Source organism: Numenius arquata, chromosome 16 (genome assembly GCF_964106895.1).
Source record: "Numenius arquata chromosome 16, bNumArq3.hap1.1, whole genome shotgun sequence".
NCBI lineage: Eukaryota > Metazoa > Chordata > Aves > Charadriiformes > Scolopacidae > Numenius > Numenius arquata.
The window spans coordinates 5,704,612-5,717,114 of record NC_133591.1 but is presented as its reverse complement, the minus strand read 5'-3'; the positions used below and the strand labels follow the sequence as shown (position 1 = coordinate 5,717,114).

Below are 12,503 nucleotides of genomic sequence, written 5' to 3'. Positions count from 1 at the left end.
TTGCTAGGAAACTTGGAGTAGCTGTAAAACCCACTAACCAAACTCACTGGAACTCAGTCAAAGCATCCGCATAGGGAAGCGGCAGGAAAATGTTCACTGACTTGTATTAAAAGAAACTATTAATTCTTTTTTGATATACTTGTTTCTTTTTCATTACATCTTCTGAGTCCATCCCATTTTAAAAAAATTTCTGACTGAGATTGCACGGGTCGGTAGGTCTCGCTTGCATTGTATCCTATGAGCTCCTGTCAAATTCGAGACTAAGATTAAATAAAATGTTTTATGTAGTTTTCATACCGTAGTAGCTTTCACTAATGGTGAGAATGCAGAATTAAAGGGTTCCTGTTAGTTTATAATAGGTTTTTCAAGTTTCAATGCGTGGTTTAACTTTGCGACAGTTGTCAATGTTTCTGGCTTTAAAAATTAGTTCATATTTTTGCCTGGTGTCCTTTGATCTTTACACAATCTGCATAAACAAGGAAGTTGATCTCTTGTAAGACGTTATGAAACGTACAAAATGTGCAAACTGGCTCTAAGTGGGTAAAACAGAAATTAATGCCTTTAGTGTTTTAATAATCCAATTGTTCAAGTATTTAATAATCTAATTATTCAAAACTGACTCAAGAAAACGAGCTGTATGCAAATGACTTCCCAGTCATAAATGAGCATATTTTCCTGCTGCTTTAAATTTAAATACATGATTTAGGTGGATTTTTTTAAGGGCGTAATCTCACCAAATTGTTATAGTTTGAACAACATATAGCACCGAGTCTCTGTTGAAGCAAGTAATGTCCCCTCTTGCCCTGTCCTGCAGAAGCATCGTGGATGTGAGCATCCAGGACGGTCACAGCTAGGGTGTCTGCTTCTCTCCCAGGTTCTGTCCCTTTACAAAATACCCGTGGTGTCTCCAGGCTCTTTAAGGTAATCTTTATTCAGGTGTCTGAAGAGACTTCTCTTATCTGGGCCAAAAGCAGAACAATTGTCATGCTGAGAGGGTTTTTCCCTCCTTTTAACCCCATGTTTCTGATCTTCAGAAATGGTCTGTTTGGTAAACTTCCCCAACACCAAATGAATTGGCTAGGTTGTTGGCCTAAGTTACTATATATCCTATCCATATTTTCAGTCTTTTTGTGTCAAATTGAGTTGTATTAGCTCTAGGAGCATAAAACAATTTGATGCTATTCTAGAAAGATAAATATTTTCTCTGAGTGAGGAAGAGGAGCACGGGAAGGTTGCAGAAGGCTTGTGGGAAAGTCAGCCCTCCTATGCTTTATCCTCAGAGGGGAGGGGCTGCAGCTAAAATTCATAATGAGTTGATTTAATTGCTCTCACTGATTAACTTACCCGTGCTGCAGGGGAGATGATGCTCTGGTGCAGGTAACGTTATTTTCTTCCTAAGCCTATAAAACTAGCCTACCTCTGATTATTGTTTGTTTCTTCAGAGAAGGTAATTGCAGTGTGATCTTTAAGATGCAAGAAATCAAGGTGGAAAAACAACGGAGGGGATTAATAGTGACTGCCTTGGTTTGCTTTTTCTAACATTTAGAAACCGGCTTTTTAAAACCACATCTATTTGCAAGGACTGAGCTATGAACACCGTTTGTTTTTGAAGTCTTTTTCTGTTCAGATCACAGTTACAGGCGTAAAGCCACTGTTAGTAACCACTGTGAGAGGTAAGGCTTCAGGATATTATATGTAGGCTGTTCTTTCCCTTAGCACTGTCAGAGCTTAAGTTTCTTTTGGAAAATACATTTCTTGATTAAAAAATCCCTCCTGAGCCCTGATGTGCCATGGGGTCTGAGCTCCAGTTATGGTGGGGGCATGGGCTCTGCAGGATTTATTCTGCTGTCATCTTCGTCCATTAAGAGTATGATCACTTAAGAAATCGGGTGATTTAGTGAGGCTTCTGTCTGTCTGAAGTCAGCTTTGCCAGCAAGATGATGTCGCTTTGAAAATACACAGCTAAAATACCATTAATCCCTAAAAGTATAATGGTGCCTACAGTGATTGCTATGGACTGTGTAGTCCACCTTAGGATAGCGCTCCGAGGCTGTGGGAGTGAGGGGGTACCACTGTGGGAGTCTCCCGGTGTCCCGGTGCCTCTGCTCCCCGGCTGTGGAAACCACTCACGGCTCAGACGAGCTGCTCTTCGGAAGTCGTAGAGCAAGAGCCTGTACACACAACTCGGTTTAACTCATTTCTTATTTAGTCAACCCAGAAACCTCTTTTAAGAATATTTTTGGTTATAATTTTTGCTTGTTTGCTAATGATGGTGATTGCGAAATGACCCGTTCCACTCAACAAACCACAGGTTGGCACCGTTACCCTCATTCTTCTTGAGCACTGAATTTAACCTTTGACCTCTGTCACAAAGTAACCAGAAGCTGTGTTGCCCCTTGCACAGAAGTGGATTCCTGTGGAGTCTTTTACACCTTCACTTTATTATATTTTTTTTTTTATAAATACATGCTTCTGTGAGGATAAGTCAATTGATGATGATGTCAATTCAGGTCACACATGAAGTCAGTAAGAGGGGGGGTGGGGGAGTGGGTGTGTGTATTTGTCTCCCTCCTCCCCCCCAAGATGTTTTACCAAGGCGCAGGAGCACCGAGTCTGCTGTTCTTTGTGAGAGTCAAAAGTATAAATTTAAACGCAGGGTTGGGTTATATTTAGGAGCGACAAAAGTATGTTGCTTTCTCTGAGTATATGTTCTACCAATTCTAAACTTAGAGAAGCAATTTTTTTGTCATAAACCTACATAGCAAAAAAAAATCCCAATGGAGAACACTTGAGACGACAAGACGAACCTTGTGAGGCAGCCGTGGGACAGAATTAAGGTCTATCTTATGCGTAGCATGAGGTCCCGTAATTACAGCCGTGGTTGTAATGCCATTGCAGATGGTTGTCCGGGCAACGGGAGTCCTGATTCTTTACTTATCTTTGTAACCTAAATACTATAATTGTTTTTACAAAACTACAGAGAGAACTGAATTTAGCCTTTACTACTGTAATGACAAAGCTAATGCTCCTCCTGCATCAGCAGTGCTTAACCCAGCCTCGTAACCGCTTCGTCAGCCTCCCACCTCTGTGGCTGTCACTCCGGCGTCCCCATGAGCCTGGCTCTCTAGAATTTGTCCGTGCACCTCTTGTGCTGTCACTGTGCTCCTGAGCTGTCTGAGAAGAAGGTTGGCTTCCCAGAGTTTTCAGAAAGCTTCCCAAGCATGACAGGTTTTTTGGCTAAAGGAACTTAAAGTGTAGTAATGTGGAGTTTTTAAGGACATGTGTTTCTAGAAAGTTCTTCTCCTGTAGACCCAACAGCCTCTCTAAACTCACAATGGATGGAGCAGCACCGTGCGCCCTGGCTGTAGCAGCAGATTCTCTGTGTGCAGAGAGGGGTAATGATCACACAGCGAAATTCAAGAACTACCAAAAGCATACGCGAGGGATTTCGTGCTTTGAGGCTGCAGGAGGATTGCGTGCTGTCATTGTTGCTTTTTCTCATTAGTATACTTATTTTAGAGTTGAAATTTCACTAGGAAACAGGACAATAAACAAAATTGTGTCATGACAGACTTGGTGACTAGGTATCACTGGGACCTTGTGAGTCCTCTTTGCGCTTCTCTGGGTGCTCCTCCGGGTGCTCCTTTAAATGTTGCAGAAGAGAGACCCGGGCACAGCCTGTGCTTCTCCTCGGGAAAGCATCTGGCTGTGCCTGGTGCAAGGAGTGATTTTTACCTCTCTACCAGGGAATTCATTTGGGAGTCTGTATCCAGCTCCACCAGACAGCTGTGTCCTGGGCGTTTGGCCTGCGGGTACACGGAAAACCATTGTTGCCTCATCAGGAGCAGCAGTAACACTGGGAGCGCAGGGCTCTTCAGGGGTGCTGCTCAGCATCGCACAGTGAACCAGCTCCATCTTCATTTGAGTCCGACACTGCTGTAGTCAAGGACTAGTTTTATACGGCTGTTCCGCAAGGAAAAGCCAGCGGTGTAACAGTTTCCCATGTACTCATAACCTGAGCAAGAAAAATCAGTTTGTTTTCTGTTTAAATGAAACATTGTCCTTGTCAATTGTCTGTTCCGTGTCACTGGGTCCCATCAGGATGCCAGTCTCCAGCGCCGTGGGGCCTGCAGCAGGTACGGGATCCTGCTCTAGGGCTGAGGAAACACAACAGCAGCCAGAGCTGGCTCTCATGCGGGTCCCAGCGAGCGCACCTCATCCATAATGGTACTGCTGGGCCCGGCTGCGTGCCACGCTCCCCGTGTCGCATTTCTCTTCAGAGATGGCGCATTTCAATGCTTTCTTCCTTGTTCTTGTCCAGGGATGTTACTAATTCCTGTATCCCTGGAGGTAGGTGGAAAACCCCCAACAAGACAGAGGGACACACTAGCCCATTTCTCAGAACTCCGCTTTTATCTTGTAACAGGATTAGTGACTTAGTCTGTCTGAAATTAATCCTTTAAATGTGTTAACTCCAAACAAATGAGTTCCCTCTGCTGCTCTGGCCTAGAGTATAATTAGGCTTTCTATCAACTTAGAGCACTTCTAATTGAAATAGTTGTGAAACAGAAAAACTTTTTGTGGCATTTGTTTGATTGCGTATCGATTCATTAATAGTAGAGTTCAGCTATTCCTGCTGATCCTGGCTGAGGATCTCTGGATGTGCACGATAACTGACTGCTACAATTCTACCTCTGCTTACTGACAGGGTGACTGCGCGTCAGGATGGCAACGTCAAACCTGGAGAACCAGCTGCAGAGTGCCCAGAAGAATCTGTTGTTTCTCCAGCGAGAACATGCCAACACGCTGAAAGGCCTGCACGCGGAGATCCGACGCCTGCAGCAGCACTGCACAGGTAGCCGGGAGAGGGTGCCGGTGCCGGTCCCATGCTTAATTATTTTCACAGGAACGGAGTAACTCCTTCCCACTTCAGCAGACCCTGGCAGCAAAGCCCAACACCGGGGTATATTCTGGGTCATCAGCACGTATCTCAGGGCACAACTGCGTGATCATTAAGCAAAGATTTTTCTTTCTTTTTTTTTAATTAAAAAAAAAAAAAGTAACGTGTCACCTGATAGTTCCAGTTGTTTCACAGATTTGATAACTTGCCGTGGATCTCCTATTATCGCTTCGGGTGGGGGGAAGAGTTACATTTTTATTGCTTTATTGAAGTATGTCAGTGTAAACACGCTCACCAGACGGGGTGTGGGGTAGATGATGTTGTTCTAACAAAAATAAACAACTTTTTTCCTCAGATTTAACCTATGAGCTGACTGTAAAGAGTTCAGACTTGTCAGGTAAGGAACACATAGCATTTTTCTTTTCATGTTAAGCTTCCTCATCTTTTTCAATGTTTGTGTTTTCTCCATTACCAGTAGGTGAGAATTCTTTGCACTTGAGATGTTGACTTTGTCATTTCAAAAGGTATAGGAGTAGTTTTTTCCTTTCCAGACTTGCTGTTATTTATGAAGTAAACGTCACAAGTTCTTAACAAGGTCACACAGGAAGGAGCCAGGAATAGAGTGTAGAACTGCTGGCTCCTCTCTCTTACCAAACAATCAGTTCCCTGCCTGTTCTATAGGAACAGGGAACATTAATTTTAAGGGGCAGAAGAGTAAGACTATTATTAAAACTTAGCTGGTACTGTAATCACACCACAAAGCTTTTATTTATATAAATATATATCACGGAATTGTCAGAGTTGGAAGGGACCTCTAGAGATCATCTAGTCCAACTCTATATTTGCTAGATCCAACTCAATATATGCTAGATCCCAGTTATTTTAGATGTATTCTGTTATCAACAGGTGAAGCACAGGAATAAAATATTCCCTGGGAGCAACCTCCTGGATCAGGGATAGTGTGGGACAGGACGTATATTGCGGATAAGAGAGAACACGGGCAAATTTAGCAAAGCAATAGAGCAACTTTGCACGTGCTCAACATTATGTCTTGATATCGCAAAGGAACCCTATTGCGCTGTTTCAATTAGTGGCTATTGTTAACTTGGAACACTTCTGCTTTTCCTGTTCTTGTAGGAAATGGTAGTTCAAGAAGTGATGAACTCAAAAGAAAGTGTGAAGATCTCGAAGCTCAGCTGAAAGTCAAAGAGGCTGAAAATAATGAATTATTGAAAGAACTTGAACAAAAGAATGCGATGATAATGGTGCTGGAAAACACTATTAAAGAAAGAGAAAAGAAGTATTTGGAAGAGTTGAAAATGAAAAGCCATAAGCTCAATATGTTGTCAAGTGAACTGGAGCAGAGAGCGAGCACTATTGCTTATTTAACTTCTCAGCTGCACGCTACTAAGAAGAAGCTGATGAGTTCAAGTGGGACTTCGGAGGGGACCCCTTCTGGCAGTCCTGTGTTGTCCAACTATAAGCCGTCCCCTCCCAAAGATAAACTGCCGGAGACTCCTCGGCGCAGGATGAAGAAGAGTCTGTCAACACCACTCAACCCTGAGTTTGAAGAGGCCTACAGAATAGGATCGGAGAGCCGGAAGCTGCTGCTAAGGGAGCCTGTGGATGCCATGCCTGATCCCACTCCCTTTCTGTTGGCCAGGGAAACGGCAGAGGTACATCTCATTAAGGAGAGGCCGTTAGTTATCCCACCTATTGCTTCAGATCGTGCATCCGGCGAATCGCACAGCCCGGCCCGAGAGAAGCCGCACAAGGCACACATCGGGGTGGCCCATCGCATCCACCATGTCACCCCGTCCCAGCCCCAGCCGGAGGTTGAAACGCTGGCAGTGGATCAGGTCCATGGAAGCAAAGTGGTCAGAAAGCACTCAGGGACAGACAGAACTGTTTGAGTAAAATCACTGAAATGCTCTACTCTGTTGCTGTTTATGCACTGTGATCCTGTAGGATAAATAGCACCTGCAGTAAAGTTTCTTTTGATGCCCCATGCATGCCAAACTTCTTCCAGATACATCATTAATAGATTATGCTCCTCTAATGAAACCTAATACGACTGTGTTCATATGGCAAGGTATATAACTACTAAATGCTGTGGCCAAATCAGGGGTACCTGACTGCTTGCTTCTGAGCACTGCTCCATTTATTGTAACTACACGTGTGGACAAAGGCACAGGCTGCAGGCTGCGTTATTAATCGATATTAGTGAAAACAAACAACTATAAACCTGCAGCAACATGTATTGGCTGTTAACGTTTGAACTACCAGTGGTTCTTTTGTCTTCACTGTGTACGTAAGCACTTCATACACAAACACTACCCTCCATGACAAAGCCTTTCTCACAGCAGCGTTGGCAATTCTGCAGATGTACATACACTGTAACAAGGACTAAGGATGTCTTTTCCTTCACGTGCACATGCTCTCGATGGCAAATTGTGTTCATAGTTTCTCAAAATCCTGAGAGCCCCAGCAAGCATTACTTGATTAATCCTGAATACTTGTTGGTTTGTGGCTTTAAGTAACAAGAAAAAAGGGGGGGAGGGACATGACACTGAAGCACTCTTTTAAAGGGTTAATGATCCTCATAGAACAAGTATGAACACTGGATTGTTTAGGGTTGTTTGTTTTGGGTTTTTTTATTTAATTGAATGGCTCTGTTGTTACAGGTTTTACAGCGGTCACTACACTGCACTTGTAGCACCTTCGATACTGGCGCAGAGCTCCTTTTCCAGGGAGAAAATGTAACTGGCTGTCCAATGTGGAAATGGGTCTTTATGCTCTAACCTGCACTTTTTTGTAAAGGGATTATTTATGTTTCCTGAAAACCTTAGACTTGTTCTGAGCATCAGCAGGCAGTGCTGGCTTCTACCAGCTTAGAAACCTGAGCTGTCCCTCTAAAATGTGTGTATTTAGTTTTAAATTTAACTGATGTCACCAACTCATACAGGAGGAGAACCTGGCATCATTGATTTTTATCCCTGTGGATTGGGACGGACTCGCCTTGCACTTGCCCTGGTTCCCCTACTCCTTTCTAGTGAGCAACAGGTAGGCCCTTCATCTCTTAGACTACTTGATTTTTTTTTTTTTTTTTTTTTTCCTAGGAAAGAAAGGCATACTGAGAGCTGTGAGAGTATGTAGTTTTGGGAAAGGAGCACAAATTTGACCATTTTTTTTTTTTTTCTTAAATTCTGATCAGCACCTCCAGCTCACCTCTGCTTCACTCTTGCCTGCAGCCTCTGAGTAGGACCAGCAAGAAACAATGGTTCCCAAATGCTGCTAAGCTTCTGATGTGCCTTCAAAAACTTGGAACGTGTAATCTCTGTGAAAGCTGATGACGGATCCCTGCCTGCCCTCCTTCCTCCCCCTGCCAGCTGTAGTCTGCCCCTCCTCAGCTTCTCCTGCTGCTGCGTGTTGGTGTGTGTCCCCCTCTGGAGCCTTGGGTGACACTTCCCCTGCACAGGCCCGGGCAGGATGACAGAAGCTGGTACCGCTCCGTTTCCTGTGCAGCCTGAGAGCAGGGCTGGTCCCGGGCACAGAGGGTCGAACAGCCACGAGCCCTGAGGCCTCCTGCCCCCTGCACCCTCAGACTCAGTCACTCGCTGTTTGAAACACCCCTCAGTGTTACACCGTGCCAGCTGCGTGGTAGGGTTTGGTTCACGAGTGGTGGGGAGGGATAGGGAAAAGCTGTGTTCCTGGAAAATGGTTGGTTAAAGAAAGCGGGTTTTTTTCTGTGGTTTACTATTTTTCAGTGTTTTGCATTAACCAGCAGCGGGTTTGGGTTTTTGGTTGTTGTTGCCATATTTTTATGGCGATCTGTTGTATGCCTGATCTACCCTGCCACTTGTTCAAGGATGACAGAAGGCACCGCTTCTAAGCACAGCAGAAGTGATGCTTTGGGCAATTAAAAACATTTCTTACAACCATTCAGGCAAACCTTAGTCTTTGTGCGTGCGAGACCAACTTATTACCTCTTTTATATACATACACATATTTCTATATATACACAAAGATGCCAGCTCTGAGCTTTTCTAAAAGGAAGTACAAATTATGAAAAACACTTTTCAACTGTGTTTATTGATTGATCGTACTGGCTGAGTTGTGTGATACTATTTGCAATCATCAGCCTCAGCGAACTCTACCCCACCCATGGGCTGAATCTTTGCCTAGTTTGATTCTCTCCCCCTCCATCACCCCCCAAAAAAAGCATTGGATTCTGTGGAAAAAAATCTAGTGCCAAGTTCAAGCTGTCAGTCCGCATTCAGGGTGAGACAAACACCTTGAAGGACCCAGTGGGAAATGTGCTTTGTCGTGTAAAGATCAGCTTCGAAAACAAGGCCAACGCCCATCGCGTTCCTTCTCTGGGAGGTGGTGTACACGGGGGTCCGGAGCGTGTTCTGCAAGAGCGTGGGGGAAAGGAGGACACTGGGTAGTGCTTGAAGTACTGCATGAAACTGGAAACAAGAAGGGCTTCTGGGAGAGATCATTGTCTTCAGAAATTCACTTTGTTTTTTGTTTTAAGTCTTAAACATCTGATATCCAGAAAATGTAAAGATCCTTTATGGTAATGGGTAGTGGGAAAATAAAAGTGTCCCAAGATGCCTGTTCCATTCTGCCTGAATGGAAAAGAGGCAGCAACCCCCTTGAGTGTAACCCTTAGAAAAGAGAAACTGTAGTGATGCCTAATGTAAGGAGAAGTATATATACTGGTGGTAATGATACACTGCTGCTTGTGCCACCAGCTGTTGGGGTGTGAAACCAGAAGGCAGTTCCTAAGCTCATGGACCACAGTGTCCCCAGAGGAGCCATACCTGGAGTTTGAGCCTGTGTGCTTCAATGGGGATGATCTTCAGGATGGGTAACTCCACCACCAGGACCCCGGGTTTGCTTTTGGTGAGGCAGCTCTGCTCTATGTCCCAGTCCGCTCCTTCCAGAAACAGGCCAGAAACAAAGCAGCCTGCGCAGGCACAAAATGCAACACGGTGTGTAAATTGAGCTACTAAAAAAATTCATTTTAGACAACTGTTTCTGCAACAGCTGTTCTTGGCACTGACAGCCATGACAGACCTCCCTACGTTTCAAACTCAGCTACATGGAGCTGTTCTCAGCTGTGGTCCTTGTTTTCATAATACAACTGCAACCTACCATGTTTAAATATATTTCTTTTTCAAATTACAATTGGCTCAGTTGTACTATACATGATAAACATTATTAGGAATAAATACTGATTGCTTGCAGTTTTCTTCCCCACAGTGGGTGCCACCCTCCAATTACTTGCCCAAGTAATAGCCAAATTGCAAGAGAGCTTTTTAACTCCTATGGGACTGCTCGTTAGATCATTTGGACAAAAGGGGAAGGGGTTGGGATAGAGTTGTTCTGGTACAAATACCAAGAATTTTGATTAAATGTCAGTAAATAAAGAATAGTCTAGGTAAGCCCCTGACCTGATATAATAAAAGCCCCCTTTTATTTTTAACGGTAAATTCGATTTAGCAAAAACAATCAGATTTTTTTTCCTCCTCTGTTCCCAAACAGGTCAGAAGCATCACTCAGCTGTCCCCTTCACACAGTTTGTCATATTTAGTAATTAGAGCATTGCTAGTCGTAGAGATTTCATAAAGACATATTTACACAATAAATCGTACATATTTGTATATACTTCTTGTTTAAATATATTGTAGTATATTATTTGTGGTGTAAATGGATCTTTATAAACCTGCTAGGAGTGATAATGTTCCAGCCATTAAGGAAAAAGTATATATATAAAGATAGAGAGCAAGGGAGAGGTGTAAGTTCAAACCCGTGCCTGTGAGGGAGAAGAGCTGAAGAAAGATCATGTTTGTGTGTGCGGGGGCTCAGCAGGAACCAGAACCCCCCCCCATTGCCTGTGTGAAATCACGTGACAAGTAAAACCAAGGGCATTGTCTGCAGAGGTATAACCCCAGTACGTTACTCAGTGCGCCTGGCAGTTTCTCACCAATTAACTACTTTCTTATTTTTGCCAAATAATCATAAAAACACCCACCTTGAATAGACCCTTCAGTGATGTCTTCTGCAGTCCTGCAGGTGGTTACCTCTGTGTAGAGGGTGGAGTGATCCAGGGGCCACCTGTTTCTCCTGCAGGTGGCTTGAACAAGAGCCGTCAGGTAAGATTCTGGGATGTGCAGGCCCGAGAGCCACATCACCTTCGGCTCACACTCGTTAACCTGCAATCAGAGACAATCTGCAGCACCTGGTTCTGCCACCACACCTCCCACTCAGCCCAGAGGCCAGCGCTCTCACAGACTGGCCACTGGCCAGTCAATCTTGCATCCACACTTGTGCCATCATTCATTATTGTAGGTGGCGACTGGCATTAGTTGAAGTAACTTGTCTAAAGCGGGGTGTGATCACTGACTTCTGCACCGATTGGCACAGCAAATCATGCAGATTAAAACAAACCTTTCTGGAGGGGCTCGCTCACTCACCCAGCTGGTGTACTGCTTGTACCGCGCTCTGAAGAAAATAATCCAATTGGCAAGTGTTTTGAGTGTGTCGGGGGCTAACCGCCGCCAGATGCCAGGAATCTGCCCATTAAAGAGAGCCCGAGCCACATCATCCAGTTCACTGCTCATTCCAACTTCCCCAGCCAGGGCCTGGAAGGACGGTGAGAGTCTCAGTGCCAGCCCGGGGCAGGTAAACCTGACTGACGGCTTCTCGTAGCCACCTTCTCACTTACACGTTGCAGTTCAGCCAACGACTTTGCCATTCGAATGATCAGCTTATTAAAGCGTTCCAGCTCCTGCAGCAGCACCACGGTCGTAGGGGTTATCTCTGGTCCAAAACCTTTCCGTATCTGGTCAAGATCGAACACTGGCGGGATTTTGTTTTCTATATCCTTAGCAACATTTGCAATATATTCATCTCGACTAATTCCTGCGCCAGTTTCACCTGAAACCAAAACGTTTTAGCGAGAGCTCGCTACCTCATGACACCTTATCTACAAACCCAATTCCAAGTAAGGGAGAACACACCTGTTTGGGGCTGCAGCTCAAGAAGATGAGACCATATATCACGGACTGCTTGTGTGTAATAACCAATCTCAGCGTTTGCGTGAAGGCCGAACACCTCTGGAGTATTGGCAAGTGGCAGAGATTCTATCGCCTCTGCAAGAAAAAAAACACGCTTCCTAAAGATGCGATATATTAAACCGCAGCTGCCAGGCAGAAACGAATCCTGCAGAGAATGCCATGAGCAACTTTTGTTAATGCTCTGCTTGCAAAAAAACCTACAGCTGGTTTGAAACACTGCAAGGACCAAATAAACATTTTAAAGCATGAAATACACACCCTCCCCATGGAAATGTATTGCTTAATAACAAAATTAACATGCCATTTACCTGTGGGGGGGGTGAGGTGTGGGGTGTGTGTCTTAATTTTTTTTTTAAAGAAATGAGGAGCTGGCTGGTAAGCTCACGCATAAAGAACAGTATCAGCAGCGGGCTATAACTTTGCAGTAAAACACACACAGTGCCTGAAGTTCCTTTCAACTTCTTATCCCCGGTAACGGACACACAGAGCGAATGTATACTGCAAGTAGACTTTTTAAT

The 12,503-nt window shown here is 44.3% G+C and overlaps 2 protein-coding genes across 4 annotated transcripts in view; one reads left to right on the top strand and one right to left on the bottom strand.

Annotated features, from left to right (window-relative positions):
• The window catches only part of CCDC92 (coiled-coil domain containing 92), a 71,963-nt gene extending 63,129 nt beyond the window's left edge, over positions 1-8,834 (top strand). For all 3 annotated transcript variants that reach the window (XM_074159331.1, XM_074159333.1, XM_074159332.1), the window contains 3 exons: positions 4,709-4,855; positions 5,256-5,297; positions 6,038-8,834. In XM_074159331.1, coding sequence (XP_074015432.1) covers positions 4,726-4,855; positions 5,256-5,297; positions 6,038-6,813 — 948 coding nt within the window. In that variant the 5' untranslated portion in view covers positions 4,709-4,725 and the 3' untranslated portion in view covers positions 6,814-8,834. The remainder of the gene's footprint in view (positions 1-4,708; positions 4,856-5,255; positions 5,298-6,037) is intronic.
• A 331-nt stretch (positions 8,835-9,165) lies between these two features.
• DNAH10 (dynein axonemal heavy chain 10) overlaps positions 9,166-12,503 on the bottom strand; it is a 57,056-nt gene continuing 53,718 nt past the window's right edge. The window contains exons 74-79 of the mRNA XM_074159792.1: positions 11,929-12,060; positions 11,634-11,845; positions 11,383-11,550; positions 10,941-11,121; positions 9,727-9,872; positions 9,166-9,312 (exon numbers count right to left, since the gene is read on the bottom strand). Of these exons, the coding sequence (XP_074015893.1) occupies positions 9,166-9,312; positions 9,727-9,872; positions 10,941-11,121; positions 11,383-11,550; positions 11,634-11,845; positions 11,929-12,060 (986 nt within the window). The remainder of the gene's footprint in view (positions 9,313-9,726; positions 9,873-10,940; positions 11,122-11,382; positions 11,551-11,633; positions 11,846-11,928; positions 12,061-12,503) is intronic.